Source organism: Papaver somniferum, chromosome 9 (genome assembly GCF_003573695.1).
Source record: "Papaver somniferum cultivar HN1 chromosome 9, ASM357369v1, whole genome shotgun sequence".
NCBI classification, from domain to species: domain Eukaryota; kingdom Viridiplantae; phylum Streptophyta; class Magnoliopsida; order Ranunculales; family Papaveraceae; genus Papaver; species Papaver somniferum.
In genome coordinates, this window is record NC_039366.1 from 176,143,632 (window position 1) to 176,160,891 (window position 17,260).

General features: G+C 37.4%; 2 protein-coding genes across 3 annotated transcripts; both read left to right on the forward strand.

The window, feature by feature from the left end:
* Positions 1–1,302: 1,302 nt before the first annotated feature.
* Positions 1,303–3,967, forward strand: LOC113312012 (NADH--cytochrome b5 reductase 1-like). Its single transcript, XM_026560790.1, has 9 exons — positions 1,303–1,569; positions 1,926–2,067; positions 2,312–2,402; positions 2,513–2,590; positions 2,718–2,798; positions 2,885–2,974; positions 3,139–3,204; positions 3,397–3,483; positions 3,647–3,967. Exons 1-9 carry the CDS (start codon positions 1,467–1,469, stop codon positions 3,737–3,739), a joined length of 831 nt encoding a protein of 276 aa, XP_026416575.1. The 5' UTR covers positions 1,303–1,466; the 3' UTR covers positions 3,740–3,967.
* Positions 3,968–4,758: 791 nt separating this feature from the next.
* On the forward strand, positions 4,759–10,549 carry LOC113310566 (probable S-sulfocysteine synthase, chloroplastic). Of its 2 annotated transcripts, XM_026559287.1 has the most exons (10): positions 4,764–5,107; positions 5,244–5,353; positions 7,985–8,042; positions 8,156–8,419; positions 8,515–8,652; positions 9,121–9,172; positions 9,282–9,331; positions 9,500–9,559; positions 9,990–10,070; positions 10,205–10,549. In XM_026559287.1, the coding sequence occupies exons 1-10, from the start codon at positions 4,868–4,870 to the stop codon at positions 10,292–10,294; spliced, it is 1,143 nt and encodes a 380-aa protein (XP_026415072.1). In that variant the 5' UTR covers positions 4,764–4,867; the 3' UTR covers positions 10,295–10,549. The 2 variants fall into 2 exon arrangements, 1 of the variants encoding a protein (XP_026415072.1); XR_003341217.1 differs by lacking the exons at positions 9,990–10,070; positions 10,205–10,549 and having other exon boundaries at positions 4,759–5,107; positions 9,125–9,172; positions 9,500–9,551.
* The last annotated feature ends 6,711 nt before the right edge of the window (positions 10,550–17,260 follow it).

Genomic DNA, 17,260 nt, shown 5'->3' on the forward strand with positions numbered 1-17,260 from the left:
CAAAGGTAAAAATTCTAAACACTGACCAAGGCATTGTTCAGAAAAAAAGAAAAAAAGAGAATGTTATGAATGTCAAAATTTTGTTTTTGACCCCAAGACTCAAAAGTCCTGGCTCCGTCACTGGAGCCGAACATGTTTATATCGGATGCAACATCTTGATTGCACCTTTGACCGCACTACCTCCTATTACACCGTGCAAAGGGGAGACTTAGATTCTGGATTACCAATTTTTTTTTTCTTTTCTTTTGGGATGAGTGGATTACCATTTACCAAACTTGAAAGAGCATTGAAATAAATACTATTCCATTATTGGAGATGAGGCTAAAAGACATATTTTATGGACCTAAGAGCAACTGCAATGGACGAGTAAACCCAAATTTTTACTCGAGTGGGCTGGCGTAGTGGGACGGACCATCGATCAAAATTTGATCAAAGAGTAAAATCCAGACCAAATTTGGTCGGCGATCAAGACCAAATCCAAATATAGTCGGGCGTTAATATAATCTCCGCTGCACATCGGGCGTTGATATAATCTCCGTCATTCATCGCGCGTTGGTATAGTTAACGTCCAACGAACAGGCGTGCATATAAACTTCGCCTGAATGGGGCGTTGGTAAAGATAACGCCCGATGGGGCTTTCATAAACTTAACGCACGAAATGGGGCGTTCATATACTTAACGCCCCACTCCACTTTAAGTTTTAAACTTTTGAAATTTGCATGGGGCGGGCTTTATACCTCCGCCCCATTATTTTATTTTTTTTGTTTTTTTTGTTTTTTGAAGCGTATACTATACCAACGCCCCACGTCAGGCGTTATCTTTACCAACGCCCCACGTCAGGCGTTATCTTTACCAACGCCTGATCCCAGACGTAATCTTTATCAACGCGCGACCAAATTTAATCTGCAACCACTACGCCACACGACGGACTAAACCCAAATTTGATCTTTTTTTTAGTCTTTGGTCTTTAGTTATACTCGCACCACTGTGACGCTCTAAAGGAGCGGAGTAAAACACACTGTTTCTGACAGTGCCAGGCAAACCTCCAAACACCTTGGGGCTACAAAAGTCCATTAGTTAGAGAAATAAGCCATACCTAACCATATTCTGGCTTGAATCTACCCCAACAAGGCAACTATCCGCACCAAGAAAGTTAGTTCCGTAACTTTTGACAGTCATGCCCACGTTTTCCCCGCTTATTTTCATAGGTCAGTGGCCATTGGTATATAAGCAGAAATATGCGTGGCCCACCGATTGGTTGGTGAGCCGCGGTACCAGAATAGATACCTTACTTCATTCTCCCCTCTAATTAGATCTACTTTCGAAAAGAAGAATTTATTTTCTTTAAAGATCAACCCTAGAGTTCAAACGCTTTTTAACTTTAGCTTGAACCTTGAAGTTATCGATTGTACAAATCTGATCTATCAAGCAGAAGCTTTTGTTCTTTCTCTTGGAGTGTAGTTACGATGGATTTGATTGAGAAACATGGAATTGAGTTAGTAGGTGTAGCTGTAGCTCTCGTTGCTGTTGGAGCCGCTTACATTATACTCTCCTCCAAGAAACCAAAAGGTTTGTGATCAGTTAGTTTTAAGTTTTTCTGTTTTTGATGCATCATTAATTGAATATGGTATCCTAAAGTTAGTTTCAGATGAGATTGATCTTCTATTATTGCCTCAAATTCCATCTGGGTTTCAGTTTTACAGTAAACACGTTATTGCAAAGGTAATTTGATAGAGAAGGATTGCGGATATACTTGTTACCAAATCATCAGCTACATCTAGCATTTTTATTTCTTAAGTAGCATATTTTCATTTTTACTGTTCAATTTCATGTGCAGTCATATTTCTGGTCTAGAATTTTGTTTCGGTCTATTCAAGAAACATATTCCTGATTGCTAATATTTTGTAATAATTGGTAACTCTCAGCTTGCTTAGATCCAGAGAACTTCAGGGAGTTCAAATGTGTTAAACGTACTCAACTTAGTCACAATGTTGCTAAGTTTAAATTTGCACTTCCTACACCTACTTCAGTGTTGGGTCTTCCTATTGGACAACATATTAGTTGCAGGTATAATTTATTTGCTTCTCTAATTTGTATATTTAGACTTTGCTATTGCTAACTGATGCAGTTCATGCATTAAACATTGTAGTACAGTTCTTGATTGCCTTGAATCGGATACAGTTCCTATACATGTAACATATATACATAACAAATTAGTTCGTCTTACTCTCATTAATTACCATTTCATGAGTAGAGAATCCTATAGACTAGTTCAGTCATGCTGAATATTTCTACTTTTTTTTTGTTATAGGGGAAAGGATAGCCTCGGCGAAGATGTTATCAAACCTTACACTCCAACTACCTTGGATACAGATGTTGGTCACTTTGAACTAGTTATAAAGGTGTGGGGTTTTCTTTTAACACACTGCTTGATCATATGCAGGACAACATTCACTTTTGTCTTTCTTTCTATTTAACTTGTTTGTAATCCACTATTTGGTCACCAAACTAGATGTACCCACAAGGAAGGATGTCCCACCATTTCAGGGAGATGCGTGTAGGTGATTACATGGCCGTTAAGGGACCCAAGGTACATTTTCTTTACATCTTTCAGATGAACAGAGTTAGTATAGTTTGAAATGTGGTCTCACAAATTTAACCAAATCCTGTTGTGGAAAAGAACATGTGATTGATATGCTGCTTCTTGATGCTTCTAGGGACGTTTCAAGTATCAACCTGGCCAAGTTCGAGCTTTTGGGATGCTTGCTGGAGGATCTGGCATTACCCCAATGTTCCAGGTAAAGGATTCATTGATTATTTGAGATATCTGTTCTATCTTGGGGTAACCTTTTTTCTATTAATTCTATATCTGCTTACCATTTAGGTTGCTCGAGCCATATTGGAAAACCCAATTGATAAAACCAATGTACATCTCATTTATGCAAACGTAACCGTTGATGACATCCTTTTGAAGGTAATTTCTTTACATTCTTGATTCTTCTTAGTTTTAATCAGTCTTGATTACACAATTAGTTAGTCAGGTAAGGGGGAAATGAAGATGCTTGAACATGCAGAGTTTCATCCGGTACCTCTAGATGATGTAACTGATTCGAAGTGTTCTGCATCTAATTTATGCAGGAAGAACTGGAAGGCCTTACTAGTAAATACCCTAATCGCTTCAAGGTGTACTATGTTCTGAATCAGGTATGATATCTTCTCTTTGCCGCATCTCTCTTAAAAAGTGCCAAGGCCTTGCTCATAGATTTAGAACTACTTTATGACAGCAAATGAAGCACACACTTATGTATGGATCTCATAGTATCAGTCTATTTTGCGTTCTTATTCATTTACATAGCTCTTACACAACTCATTTTGGTTTATTGCTTGTTCCTTCAGCCCCCTGAAGAATGGAACGGTGGTGTTGGATTTGTATCCAAGGAAATGATTGAGGCCCACTGCCCAGCTCCTGCTTCCAATATCCAGGTTCGGGCATCTTTTCATCTTACCTTATCACAATTTTTGTTTATCGAGTTTGGTTAGTCAAATGCTTGCGAAAGAGTCTGTCTACCTCTTCTTCTTATTTTTTTTTTCTGGAAAGAGAGAACCAAAAATTTTCATCTTATACCTTTCATTCTCTTCGCTGCAGATCTTGAGATGTGGCCCACCACCAATGAACAAAGCCATGGCTGCTCACCTCGAAAGTCTTGGGTACACATCAGAAATGCAATTCCAGTTCTGATCCTCAGTGTTCTCCAAGTTCTGATCTTTAGTTTTCTCTTACATCTCCTATTTGTTCCCCATCTTTACGTGGCTGAAGTTAAGAAGAGACATTATTTTATGATCTATGTTCTTTTGGGGGTTTATCTGCATTTCTAGAACGAGTTATGTAAAACATCTGAACTAGTTTTCAGGATTAAACAAAAATAAATGATTTTTCCTTACTAAAGTTTATGACCATTTCACTCCATTCTTAAACTGTACTACCACCCCATGTCTAAATGTCCAAATAGTTGCATCTGAAGAACATTTGCCCTCTTTGCATTAAAATGGATGGATTGTCTGTGTGGCTATTCTTCTATTTCGTAGGTTCGGGAACGTTTGCAGCCATAAATACCCTTTTTCTTTAAATGATTTTGTCTTTGAAGGTTACTCGCAATTCCCAGTGGTTGAAGTTAATAACATAATCAAATAACCTCACCACCCTAATATGGTGAACTTGAAAGCTCGCATCAGAGTACAACTTGGATGTGATGTCGAAATGGCAGTGTTCTTTGTTGTTATGCTTCATACAGACTTGATACTGATTTACAAGGTTTCAGTGTTCTCCACCGTCAGGCACTATTTTCTCGTACAACACTGAGCATTTCATACAGTTCCATTTCATTTTTTTATGAAAGATCTTGGAAATGCAAGTCTAGTAATTCTACTTGGGATTGTTTCCAAGTCATATTACACCACCATTCCAATCACTTGACACTTTGGAATAGAGGGTCGAGCAACAACCGCTTAATGTTTGAGATCCTCTGGTAGTTTGATGACACGTTAGAGCAGTCCCCATAAAATTTGCTCTTCTGTTCTTCCTTCCAAAGACTGGTGTGGCAGCTGCACAAGATGGAAAGATGAGAACATTTACCTCTTCGGTCGAGCCTTAAAAAAGTTGTGAAAAGTTAAAAAGTAAAAGCTTGAAAGTAATCCAGTAGAGAAGGAAAATTTGCCAGTAGAAATGGATAGAATTTGTTAATGTGCCTAACTCCAAGGTTGTTAAAGGTCCAACTTGCCAGTTTTAGCAGTAAAATGAAGGGTATCTGGCCGAGGATAATAGAAAACGGGAAAACCCTTCCAAAACCCTCTGGTCTGGAAATTAAAAATGGCAGTTCCTTCTTCTTGTTCTTCAGCTTCAGTATCTCATCATTTTCTGAATCATTCTTCTTCTCGATGTCTTCCACTAATCTCGTCCTTGAAAGTTCCTTCTGATTTGCGCTTTAATGGAATTACTGCCAGAAGAAGAAGAGGTTCCAACATCTCTTTTGCTGTTTCTGCAAAAGCCATTTCCCTTCATACTATAGAAGAGATCGAAACCGTTAACATCGCTGAAGACGTTACCCAGGTTTGCTTCTCATGTGTTATATTTTGGTGAATTTTAACCCAATTAGGGTTTTACTCTCTACAACACCTCTCGTTAGTTTTTTCTTCTAATTATCTACAATTTACTAACAATCAGAAACCTTGTTTTACATCAATAGTTAATTGGAAGTACGCCAATGGTTTACCTGAACAAAGTAGTGGAAGGTTGTGTGGCAAATGTAGCTGTGAAGCTTGAATCTATGGAACCTTGCCGAAGTGTTAAAGATAGGTAGGTCTTTTTTCCACTTCCTCTTTCATTTATTCAACCCTAGTTTCTCAAAAAACTGGGTAGTTGATGCACACCTGCACATTATAACGGATAACCATCTTGTTAATTGCTGGTCGTTTGGTTGTCTGGGAAATAATGTGGTTATGTGGGTTGTGCCACATAGGATCAGATGATTATGATTACCATAGTGTCCATTTCTCTACTCTAGTTAAGTGAGTTGAATCATGGAATAACCATCTGCTATACAAAATCTCAAGTCAGAGCAAAGAATGTCAAAATTTATGAGATTGTGGAGAGTTGATACTTTATTGTATCGACTTTGCTTAAGTTCAATTCCTTCAGGATGGATGGAATAGCAAGCAAATATTATAAACTTAAGTGAATCAAATAAAATAAAGAAAGGGAAGAAGGCAAGATCTTCAAACACAGCCCCTCTCCCGTTGGTCGAGTACCATACGGATCCTTTGTCCTATCTATTTGTCAATCTTTGCAAGCTAGGTAGAACAACGACCAATGAAACAAAGACAACATTGGGAGCGGAGCTACACAATATGCAGATGGGGCCGTTAGGGTACATCTTCCTGGTGGTATCAGTAGTGCCTTTTTTTTGCGGATGGGAGCACATCCTGTGAGTGCCGTAGGTGATAATCCAGAAATCCTGAAGAGTAGAAATGGATTGAACCATCTAAGCTGGAATGATTTGCTTTCTCCTAGTGGGTTAGGAGGGCTCGTCTACTGATGCTTCTTTTCTTAGTAGCCAGGAGCGGGAGCGAGGACGGATTCGAGAATCGTAAATTGTCTCAAAAATCAGATTTGAGGAGCGTGTAGGGAGCGTAAATTAATCTTTATAGATAGTATATTTAGACTATTAACTTTCCAAATATTTATTCCAGAACTAAGACAAAAAACCTAAAACCTTGGAAATTGTAGGTCATTAAACTGTGATTAATGTAATAGAGCTACTAGACTAAGGATATGAATGGGAGTTAAGAGTGTTACTGATCACGAGGGTTTAAGAGTGATTGTGTAGGAAGTTGACCTGGAGAATGCATCCATCAGCACAGTAATAACTAGATAAACATATAGGTTACATTAGATGATGGCAAATATCATACACATAGACACGAAGATATAAGAATATCCTAGATAAAGATATAAGATACGAAGATGTGAAAATATGCAGATAAAAGATATGCGAATATACACAGTTGGCACACTTAATAGATGAAGATATGCTTAACGAGTAAAACGTTCCTTACTCTATGGGAGCGCGTTTCTCTCATGTTAGGAGCGAGCTCCCATCACGAATCTCACTGAGGAGCGCAAAATCGCGGTTCTCACTGAGATTCATAAGGACTTTCAACGTTCCTGGCTACTAAGCTTCTTTTTTCTTCTTTTAAGTTATTAAGTCTTTGTGGCGCTTGTTTTTTGTACTGAAACTGCTTCCCACGTTCCTACATTGCCATGTTCAAGATAGTCAAGATTGATCAATTCAAATATTATGAAATCAAAGACGAAATATCTGCAATTCATCTGGCAGTCGCCTCACTCATGTACAGCTACTTGCTGCTTACCCACCCTCTTCTCCCATTTTGAACAGCTGCTCCCTAACTGTACAGGTTACAACTTAGAAATCTTATCGTTAGCACTGATCTTCTTTTCCCAGGTTCGCTAAGTTCGAATCCGAAAGCTCTTCTTGAACTTGTTTGTTGACTTTGCAATCTCAGCTTTAGCTTTTCCTCAACATCAAACAGATGTCGATGCCACTTCTTCACTTGAACCATAGGGATTGGGGAAAAGGCTTATTCGAGAACTTGAACAAGAGTCCTTTCTTTGTGTCATTTAGTTCTTGCCTAAGAAGAGAGAAATTTCAGTAACTACCAACTCATGAGCAGGTTGTAAGCTTCCATTTGTTGGGACTTCTTGTGATGAGTTCTTCCTAAGTCACAATCTCGAAATGAGGATAAAGCTCTGCCATCTTTTTTCTTTCTTCTTGAGAGGGATACATATCAGTAGTTACCAAATGTGAAACAAGATGTAGGACTGTGTTTGCGGTGGTCCTGTCTATTGGATGAAGTGGTTTCCTTTTTTACGAAATAAAGTTGGTGAAAGCAGCATCGTAAAATCCTGACTGTTTTAAGGGATACAGAGTTGAATGATACGGTAGAACTGTATGTTTGTGAGAGTCCCTTGCATGAGGAGTAAGGGAACTTAGGAAGGACTAGAAGGAGTAAAATAAGACCAGGGAGCTGGGTTTGAATTGGACTCGAATACGCGGGACCCTTGGGAATGCTTCAAGCTCTATTAGACAAGAGAGCACTGTGTCGAGGAAGATCCTTGTCTTGAACATCAAGTGTATGTTTAACCTTTGAGTCTTGGGTGTTTTAGATTTTAGGATCCGTTTTCTTTAGTTTGTATTTAAGGAAAGGTCAACATAGAAAAAGGCTGCTTTTATTTCTTCTTTTTTTTCCTAATCTTCGTTCACATATTATGTTATTTTAAAATGTTAACAGACAGGGGGTGGTTGTTCCATCCTTGATAATATTTTTTGAACTTCCAAGAATTTATGCGTACGGAATTGACAAGTTATGTTTTTTTCTTTTGCTTTTTCTCCCATGGTTTACAAAACAGAATTGGATATAGTATGATATCTGACGCCGAAGAAAGTGGAGCCATTTCACCAGGGAAGGTGGGCTAGGTTCTTCACCATAACAATGTGTAGTGGTTTTAGTGCGTTAACTCATTGTATCCGGCATGTGGGTTTCGTTTAATTAATTAATTATCATTATTTTTTGGGAGCAGAGTATTTTAGTCGAACCTACTAGTGGAAACACAGGAGTTGGTATCGCTATGGTTGCTGCAACTAAAGGATACAAACTAATTGTAACCATGCCAGCATCCATAAGTGTGGAGAGGCGTATTCTTCTTCGTGCATTGGGAGCAGAGATTATTCTCACTGATCCTTTAAAAGGCATAAAAGGAGCTGTTGATAAAGCTGAAGAAATAGTTGAGAGGACAGCAAATGCTTACATGTTTCAACAGTTCGACAATCCATCTAATACTAAGGTTGCTCCTTTGTTCAGTCTAATCTGTTACGAGTCCTCCATCATTCCCTGTACAATATTTTTGTTTCCTTAAGAACTCACTTGGGTGAAAGGCAGATTCACTATGAAACTACCGGACCAGAAATATGGGAAGATACTATGGGTAGCGTCGACATATTTGTTGCATCAATTGGAACTGGCGGTACTATTACAGGCACAGGGCATTACTTGAAAATGATGAACAAAGATATTAAGGTTTGAATCCTTAATACTTGCTTTTACTAACTTTGTAGTATTCAGTTTTGATATCTTGGCAAGTCTTTGGTCACAACCTGTTCAAGGAAAAAAGACAAGTACGTTATTGTCCTGTGTCACTTGTTACTACTCTCTTCTTGTTGTTTCAATTAAAAATGGAGACATGGGCATAAACCCAAATTATAATTCTAGGGTTAGCGATACTTTTTAGTGATATCTTTAATGTGTCAGTGACTTGGAGGAGTCTGCATACCAAGAATCTTATACTCGATTAGGGTGTAGAAATAACATTGACACAGTTTTAGTACTTCATCTCTTTGTCGCCTCAGTCCATTTAGTACTTCATCTCTTTGTCATCTCAGTTCCATCAGGATTTGTGTTTCAGTTTGATTCTTTTACTGCTCTTATATTTTGATCTTGAGAATTAGCTTACTAGTTTTGTATCATCACATGTTTCTATTTGCCTAGGTAGTCGGAGTAGAACCTGCTGAGACTAGCATAATCTCTGGAGAAAACACTGGTAAGGGACTTTTTTTAGTAAAAATTTGTGCTTCAAAATGTTTCTTTAGTGTTGAATTCCTAAATTTCATGTTAGCTTCACTTGAAACATATGTAAAACATTGGTATAGGTTATATACCAAGCATCCTGGACGTCAAACTGCTCGACGAGGTATTAAAGGTAAAAACAGCCATACTTTTCTTTTTCCTTCTCCGAGCTATTACTGCTTTACTCGCTGTCAGTCATATGGGCATTAAATTTTGTATTACTACTTTCTAATCTTATTTAGCAAATGGATTCGGTACTCATGTGTGTTCGCTCTCATATTTGTCAATCACAAACTTTTAGGTTACCATTGATGAGGCAGTTGAGATGGCTAGAAGATTGGCATTGGAGGAAGGTTTACTGGTAAATAAACACGTGTTCTTGTTTTGTTTCTTTGTCAATCTGAATCAGAAGTGAATAAGTAAATGTTACCTGGTTGAGTCAGATCTACATAATGTTGGGAAATACCCAGAAATCGTTCAGTAAAATTCGCAGTACTTATCTGAAATCCAAACTAAACATCACAGCCGTGCTGGTATTTGATAATGTTGAAATGGACGTGACGATTGACCAGACCAGGAGAAATATTATTTCTTGCTCGATTGGGAATTTATTTACTTGAACTATATCGAAGTCCAGAGATAGATATTGTTCCTCTGTTTGACAACATTATTTTTCCTTGATATTGCCAGTAACTACGTACTCAATTGTATTAGATTGGACTTTTTAATATAAACGAATTTCTCTTTCTGCTGTTTTTTGATAATAAGATTTCTTCTTGATATGTACTTAGGTTGGTATATCTTCGGGAGCTGCTGCAGTTGCAGCTGTCAGTATTGCAAAAAGACCCGGAAATGCTGGAAAGCTTATTGCGGTAAGAAAGTTTTCAGTCCAAAAAATTTTCAGTCTTGCATTGCATTTTCTTCTCTGCCTTAACTGGCTTGAGATCTCTTTGAAAATCTCTGGTATCTAATGATGATGATGTTGGATTGAATTGAATTGTTGAAGGTTATATTCCCTAGTTTCGGTGAGAGATATATTAGCACTGTCCTTTTCCAATCTATCCATGAAGAAGTCCTGAAAATGCGAGAAAAGTAGGTTTGGAATGCCTCTACCATCTTGGAATTTCACGTGCTCAAACTCAGAACCGCAACCAATAGTAAATGATCAAGGCTACCCGGAGGACCCAACAAGTTCATGGAGTAATTGACACACATTTCGCTCTATTATAAATTGTACTGTATAATAGTTCCATGTCCACCAATTTTGTCATAGGAAAAAGCTCAGGAATCGCGTAGTACTGTATCTAACAACCAAAATGCTGAAATGAGAAAAAAATCAATTTGATTTCTATTCTCTGGGTGTTAATCAAGTTCAGTATATATGTACTGGGTATGGGATCATAATCATGATAAATGATTTTTTTCATCTTCCTTGTCAATCGGAGTTGACAGAAGCTAAGATATACTGTAACAAACAAAGCCAAAATCTTCATAAATCGTACGTCAGTTGTAGACCGTAGATACTCACTGTCACTGATCAGATGATGGGTTAAAAAGAAGATATTTCAATACGGGCTTGCTGAGATGAGCCCAAGATCTGGGGCCGGAAGTCTTTAATAGACCATCCTTAGCGTTTATGAGCTTTGACTTTTCGAATCTCAAATATATTTTGAAATAATGTGGGGGGAGTTTACCAATTTTTTTCAATTTTCAATATATTTTGAGATCCTGCCAAATGAAAATTTTCGCGGCTTATTGAAATTTCGAAATTTTCACTTGAAATGAAAAACAAATAAGGAAAGGGTTTCACTTTGTCTGAAATCTAAATTTCTCAACTCCTGAGTTTGTTTCTCTCTCTATCTCTCTCTCCTCTCCTGATCTGTTATGGAGGCGACCAAAAGATAAAGAAGAAGAAGATAATTGGGTATTTCTCTTTAGCTGAAACTTCAAATCTCTTGAGCTTAAACTCAGTTTACAGGTACTCTTTGTTTTTGAGCATCGATTGTTCAATAAATCTAGATAATCTCATAGAAATTTCTTATCCTGATTTCATTTTCCATTTCGCCTATTTGGTGATTTCTCGGACTCCCGATTAAGATGTCTGAGTTTCAGATCTGACTTTTGGTTGTTCGTAGAATAAAGGGGAATAATTAAAATAAAAATAAAAATCAATCTTTTCTTTGGTATGGATTTCAATTGAGTTATTGTTATATCATGTTCTGTAGATTTCCCTTGAAAAATAGAAAAATATCAGCAAAATTATTGGTTTTAGTTTGAGATATAAAATATGGTGAGGGAACAAAGAGTTGAATCCTTCTATAATCGACTACGTGAAGCAGCTTCAGCTTGTCCTCTTTCACCTCTACTAATATTCCCTTCAACATCTGATGTCGATTCACTTTGTGCCCTAAAAATCATTTTCCACGTCCTTGAATCTGATTCTATCCGCTATGCTTGTTACCCAGTTTCATCATTCAAAGAGATAGACAAATATGCAGGTTCTTCTCTTTCTTCATCTGATAAACCTGTTTCTATTCTTCTCATAAATTGGGGATGTCATCGAGATCTTCGTAAGATTCTCTCTCTAGGACCCAAAGCTAAGGTTTTCGTTGTTGATTCACATCGTCCAATTCATCTTCATAATCTTAGTGATTTAAATGATAGCGTAATTGTTCTTTACACTAGAGAAGATGAACAGCAAGCTGATTTGGCTTATGATTTTGATGTTTCTGCGCTATCGAATGCATCTGATTTGAATAGCGATGATGAGATTGATGAGGATAGTGACAGTGATGATGAGGATAGTGAGAGTGAGAGTGAGGATGAAAATAACAGTCAAGGTGGTAGGTCTCGTAAACGCAGAAGAGTTTCGGATGATGCAGTCTCTGACCCGGTTAAGCTTTTCCGAAAATTGAAGAAGGATTATTATCATTTGGGAACTTTTCATGGAAAGCCTTCAGGGTGTTTGATGTTTGATCTATCTCATTCTCTTAGAAAGAATACAAATGAGTTACTTTGGTTAGCTTGTGTTTCTTTAACTGATCAGTTTGTGCATGAAAGACTGACTAATGAAAGATACCAAGCTGGAGTGATGGAGCTTGAGCAACGTATCAATGACTCGGGTAATCTGGAGGCAATTACTTCAGTGACACTAAAAGATGGGACGAAGATCAGGGCACCTGATTCTGCCAGAATTGCTTATGAAGATGAACCAAGACTGATGCTACTAAGGGAATGGAATCTGTTTGATTCAATGCTGTGTTCATCCTACATTGCACCCAAACTGAAGACTTGGAGCGACAACGGGTTGAAGAAACTTCAACTTCTTTTGGCTCGGATGGGATTCGCTCTTGTGGATTGCCAGCAAAAGTTTCAGTATATGAACCTCGAAGTAAAGAAGAAAATGAAAGATGAATTTGAACGTTTCCTACCTGAATATGGACTTAATGAAATCTACTATCGAAGCTTCTTACGGTTGCACGGCTATAGTTCTAAGGTATCTGCTGCTGATGTGGTGTATGGAGTTACTTCACTGCTTGAATCATTCGTACAATCAGATGGGTCTTGTGCTTCTAATCAGTTTGGTATTGCTTATGATGCCTTGTCCTTGAACAATCTTACTACATTGAGGAAGGGGATGCAAGGCGCAATTAGGGTACAGCGGGCAATTCTTAGGCAAGGAAGAGCAGCTATCACCAAGAGTGGCTCGATAAGAAGTGGCAGACTGTTACAAATAATGATTGATACCCCCTCTTTCTTGAGCCAACTGAAGGTTTACTTTCTGTTAACTTCAGTATGGATTAAGCTACAATAATGTGTTTGAAGTGTAAACCATTTGTCTTATTCTGTTCAGGCAGGTCAATGTGGTGATAGCTTCAAGTTAGTGCTGCAACACCACCATAATTGGTCTTTTTACTCTTGACAGTTCTCTTTTACATCCATAGTTTTCTATCATACAGTTCCAAAACTTGTCTTATTTTGTTATTGGATACCGTTACCAGTATTAGTATATTATTATAGTGAATTTCTTACAGATACAATTTGTATTACCCCGTTAAAGGTTTCGTCTTAGCAACTCCATTTTCATACTTGTCCTATATACAAACCAATGTTTGTTACGTTTGGCCTTTTATATATTGTGTATACGAATAAGTGTGCGAAACCAAATTGGGTTGAGGTTTCTTGTTACACAGATGTTGTCCGTGAATATTGGTTCCCTACCCTTACTGCTAGTCTGCTTCTACTTGGCATCTTCTGCATACAAGTGCCTTATGTTAGTTCTATTGGAAGATTCATGTGAATAAATGTAACATACTATCCTTTGCCCAGGCCTTTTAGACCCATCTCTGCAGACCAAATCACTCCTTGCCTCCTGTATTAAAGCTAATTATGTGCTCACTAAATGGAGAGAATTTTCAAGGTCAGAACTCAGAAAAGTAGGTAAATGTTTGTGTTTAGACAATCTTAGTAGTACGTATTATTCACTATCAATTCTGTTACCTTCTGTTAGTTATTTCCATTTATATCCGTACTCTTCTTGGTTTTCCCTTAGTATGTCCAACTGTCTTTTAACAGCCTATCCTGTAACAAACCCTGCCTTCTATATAAGGCTTGTACTTGTACTCTTTTGTTCTGTAGTGTGTCAATAAGATTCATTCCTCACCACTCATTTCTCTATGGTATCAGAGCCGACCAGGGCTTGATCTTGATCACTTTTTCTTGCTTCCGCCGTTAATTTTTTGAATTTTTCTTTTGATTCGATATGGAATCAACCATTACTAAAGTTCCATTACATATTATTATTAGTATTGTTCCTTCTAAACTCCAGGATCACAACTTTCTTACTTGGAGATCCCTACTTTTTCCTTTATTCAAACACTAGAATGTTCTTGGTTACATTGATGGAACAAAACGATGTCCACACAAGTATGTTTATGCACAAAGAAATGCAAATCCTGAAGAAACTATCAATCCAGAGTGGATCCGATGGAATGAAGAAGATCAAACTCTTATCTTGTGGATACAACCGTCGATTTCTGAAAGTGTTATCTCTTATGTAGCTGGTCCAACTACATCTTTTGAACTTTGGAGGTCAATTGAAGAAAGATTTGCTGCTATTTCTTCAACTCATGTGATTCAACTTAAAACAAAGCTCTCCTTTATTAAATAAGGTAATAACACATTAATGAGACTAAAAAGATTTCAGATTCTTTATATGTTGCTGGATCTCCTATCTGTGAATCTGAGATGATTGTGAGTGTACTTAATGGTCTTGGTTATGCTTTTCATTCCTTCTCTATATCTATTCGAGTTCGAAATCCACCTGTTTATCTTGGTGAACTCCACAATCTTCTACTCAGCGAAGATATTGTGTTGTCTGAAAGATCTAAACATGTTATTAATTCTGAAGAAGCTAAAGCTTTTGCAGCTTTTAGAGCAAATCGATCTTATTTTCATACTAATCCTTGTTACTCATCAAGACCAACTTTTAGACCTCATTATTCATCATATCCAAGCATTTCTTTTGCATCTACTTTTCCTGTAAAAACATATACCACAAATCCTTTTACTCAAACATCCAATCAATTACCATTACCTAGAATTTTACATGTTTCATCTGCATCTCATAAACTACTGTCAGTTCACAAATTTACAAGAGACAATAACTACAATATAACCTTTGAGGGTGATAACTTCTTTGTGAAGGATCTCAAATCTGGGAGGAACATTTTCCAAGGGCAGAGTAACAACGGATTGTATCCACTTCACTTAGCATCAACAACAACATCATCTTCTACTTCAACAAATTATTCTTTTGCCTTGTCTTCTGTTAAAGTTTCACCACATTTGCTTCACATGCGGCTTAGACACCCATCATTCCAGTCCATGCAGAAGATTGGTAATTTATTTCCAGTTAGTTCAATGTCTGCTTCTAATCCTTTTGTTTGTAGAGATTGTTAGCTAGGAAGAGCTCATAAGCTTCCTTTTTCCCTTTCTAGTTCTGAGTCAAATAAACCACTGCAACTATTGCACATGAATTTGTGGGGACCCTGTCCTGTTACTTCATGTAATGGATTTTCTTACTAATGTAATATCATTGGTGAGTACACCGAGTATTGTTGGGTATTTCCCTTAATAAGAAAATCCGATTTTATCAATATCTTCAGTTCTTTTAAATCATTAGTTGAGAATTATTTTGATTTGCCAATTAAAGTTATTAGAACTGATGGGGAGGAGAATTCATAAATCATGAGCTTAGTTCTTTTCTATCCATTCATGGAGTTCAACATCAATACAGTTGTGCCTATACACCTGAGAAAAATGGTGTTGCTGAGAGTAAACACAAACATCTGATTGGTATTTGCTGAACATTACTGATACAATCTAATCTCCATGATTGCTTCTGGTTTGATGCTCTTCAAATAACAAACTACTTGATTAACGGACGTCCTACTGCTTCCATCTCTGTTAAGTCACCATATGAGAAACTATATGGTAGTGTTCCAAATTATACTTCTTTGAGAGATTTTGCGTGTGCTTTCTATCCTTGGCTTAAGCCATACACTCATTCAAAACTGGAACCTAGAAGCAAATTGTGCATTTTCATTGGGTATTCATTTTCTCAGAAGGGTTATAAATGTCTTGAACCCTGCTATGGCAGAGTGTTTATATCAAGACATGTCACTTTTGATGAAACTCATTTTCCAGCCTTAACTCAGAGGATAACCAAAGTGTCTAATACTTCTTCTCGAGGTTCTCAACTGCACAAGAATTTGGTTATTCTGAGACTACTTCTTCTACATCAAGTTCAGCTCCACTCCACAGCTCATCTGACTCAGTACCTACATCTTCTACTGCAGAAGTTCCTTCTTATACCACTGAAGAATCTGATGTCGTTTCTCCATCCTCACAATCTGCAGAACCCACTATGACTCCAGTCAGCAATGCCCATTCAATGACTACGAGGGGTAAATGAGGTATTTTCAAACCAAGACCACCTGAAGCATTTTTCTATACTAAATATCCAGTTCCTGCTTTTTTACTAGCTTCTACAAAAGATTTTGTTCCAAAATCAGTTGCTCAAGCTAAAAGACATCCCAAATGGCTTAAATCTTTAGTTACAGAATGTATAGCTCTTCAGAATGCTGGTACTTGGTCTCTTGAACCACCACATCCTTCTCAAAACTTAGTTGGATGCAAACGGGTCTTCAAAATCAAACACAATCCAGATGGTACTATTGAAAGATATAAATCCAGACTTGTTGCCAAAGGCTATCATCAACATGAATGTATAGACTATGAAGAAACATTTAGTCCAGTTGCCAAACCAACTACAATTAAACTAGCATTGGCTCTTGCAGTTCACAATAATTATCCTGTGAAACAACTTGATATAAGTAATTCTTTTCTTTATGGTGACCTCAAGGAAGTTGTCTATATGACTCAACCTCCAGGTTTCCAAGATCCTGACAAGCCAGAATATGTATGCATATTACATAAGTAAATTTATGGACTTAAAAAGGCTCATAGGGCCTGGTATGAAAAGACCATGGACTCGCTACTTTCTCTTGGTTTTGAAGCTTCCCAGGCTGATACATCTTTATTCACTTTCAAGCATGGATCCATCATTATCATCATCCTCATATATGTAGATGACATTCTCATCACATGGTCTTCTAGTAAAGCTTGTGATCAGGTTATTTCTCAACTTTCTCAGTCTTTTCCTGTTAAAGACTTAGGTCCTATTCATTACTTCCTAGGCTTAGAAATTAATAGAAATGACACAACTATGCATCTTTCTAAAACAAAATATGTTCTTGATTTCCTGAAAAAGACAAAAATGCTAGATGCAAAACCATGCTCTTCTCCAGCTATTGCAGACTCTAAAATCAGCAAACATGATGGTGATCCTTTAGCTGATGCTACTGATTATAGATCCACTGTGGGTGTTTTACAATATGTCACTTGGACTAGGCCAGAGATCTGTTATGCTGTGAATCAAGTTTGCCAACACATGAGTCATCCTACCACTGTTCTTCTTGTAGCATCTAAGAGGTTCATG

Bases quoted from the DNA above. Each gene is read 5' to 3' on its own strand.
- LOC113312012 (XM_026560790.1), top strand. From the start codon at position 1,467: ATGGATTTGATTGAGAAACATGGAATTGAGTTAGTAGGTGTAGCTGTA. The intron at 2,975-3,138 runs GTAATTTCTTTA...TAATTTATGCAG, and splicing joins TTGATGACATCCTTTTGAAG to GAAGAACTGGAAGGCCTTAC. The intron at 3,205-3,396 runs GTATGATATCTT...TTGTTCCTTCAG, and splicing joins TGTACTATGTTCTGAATCAG to CCCCCTGAAGAATGGAACGG.
- LOC113310566 (XM_026559287.1), top strand. From the start codon at position 4,868: ATGGCAGTTCCTTCTTCTTGTTCTTCAGCTTCAGTATCTCATCATTTT. The intron at 8,043-8,155 runs GTGGGCTAGGTT...TTTTGGGAGCAG, and splicing joins GAGCCATTTCACCAGGGAAG to AGTATTTTAGTCGAACCTAC. The intron at 9,332-9,499 runs GTAAAAACAGCC...ACAAACTTTTAG, and splicing joins TGCTCGACGAGGTATTAAAG to GTTACCATTGATGAGGCAGT.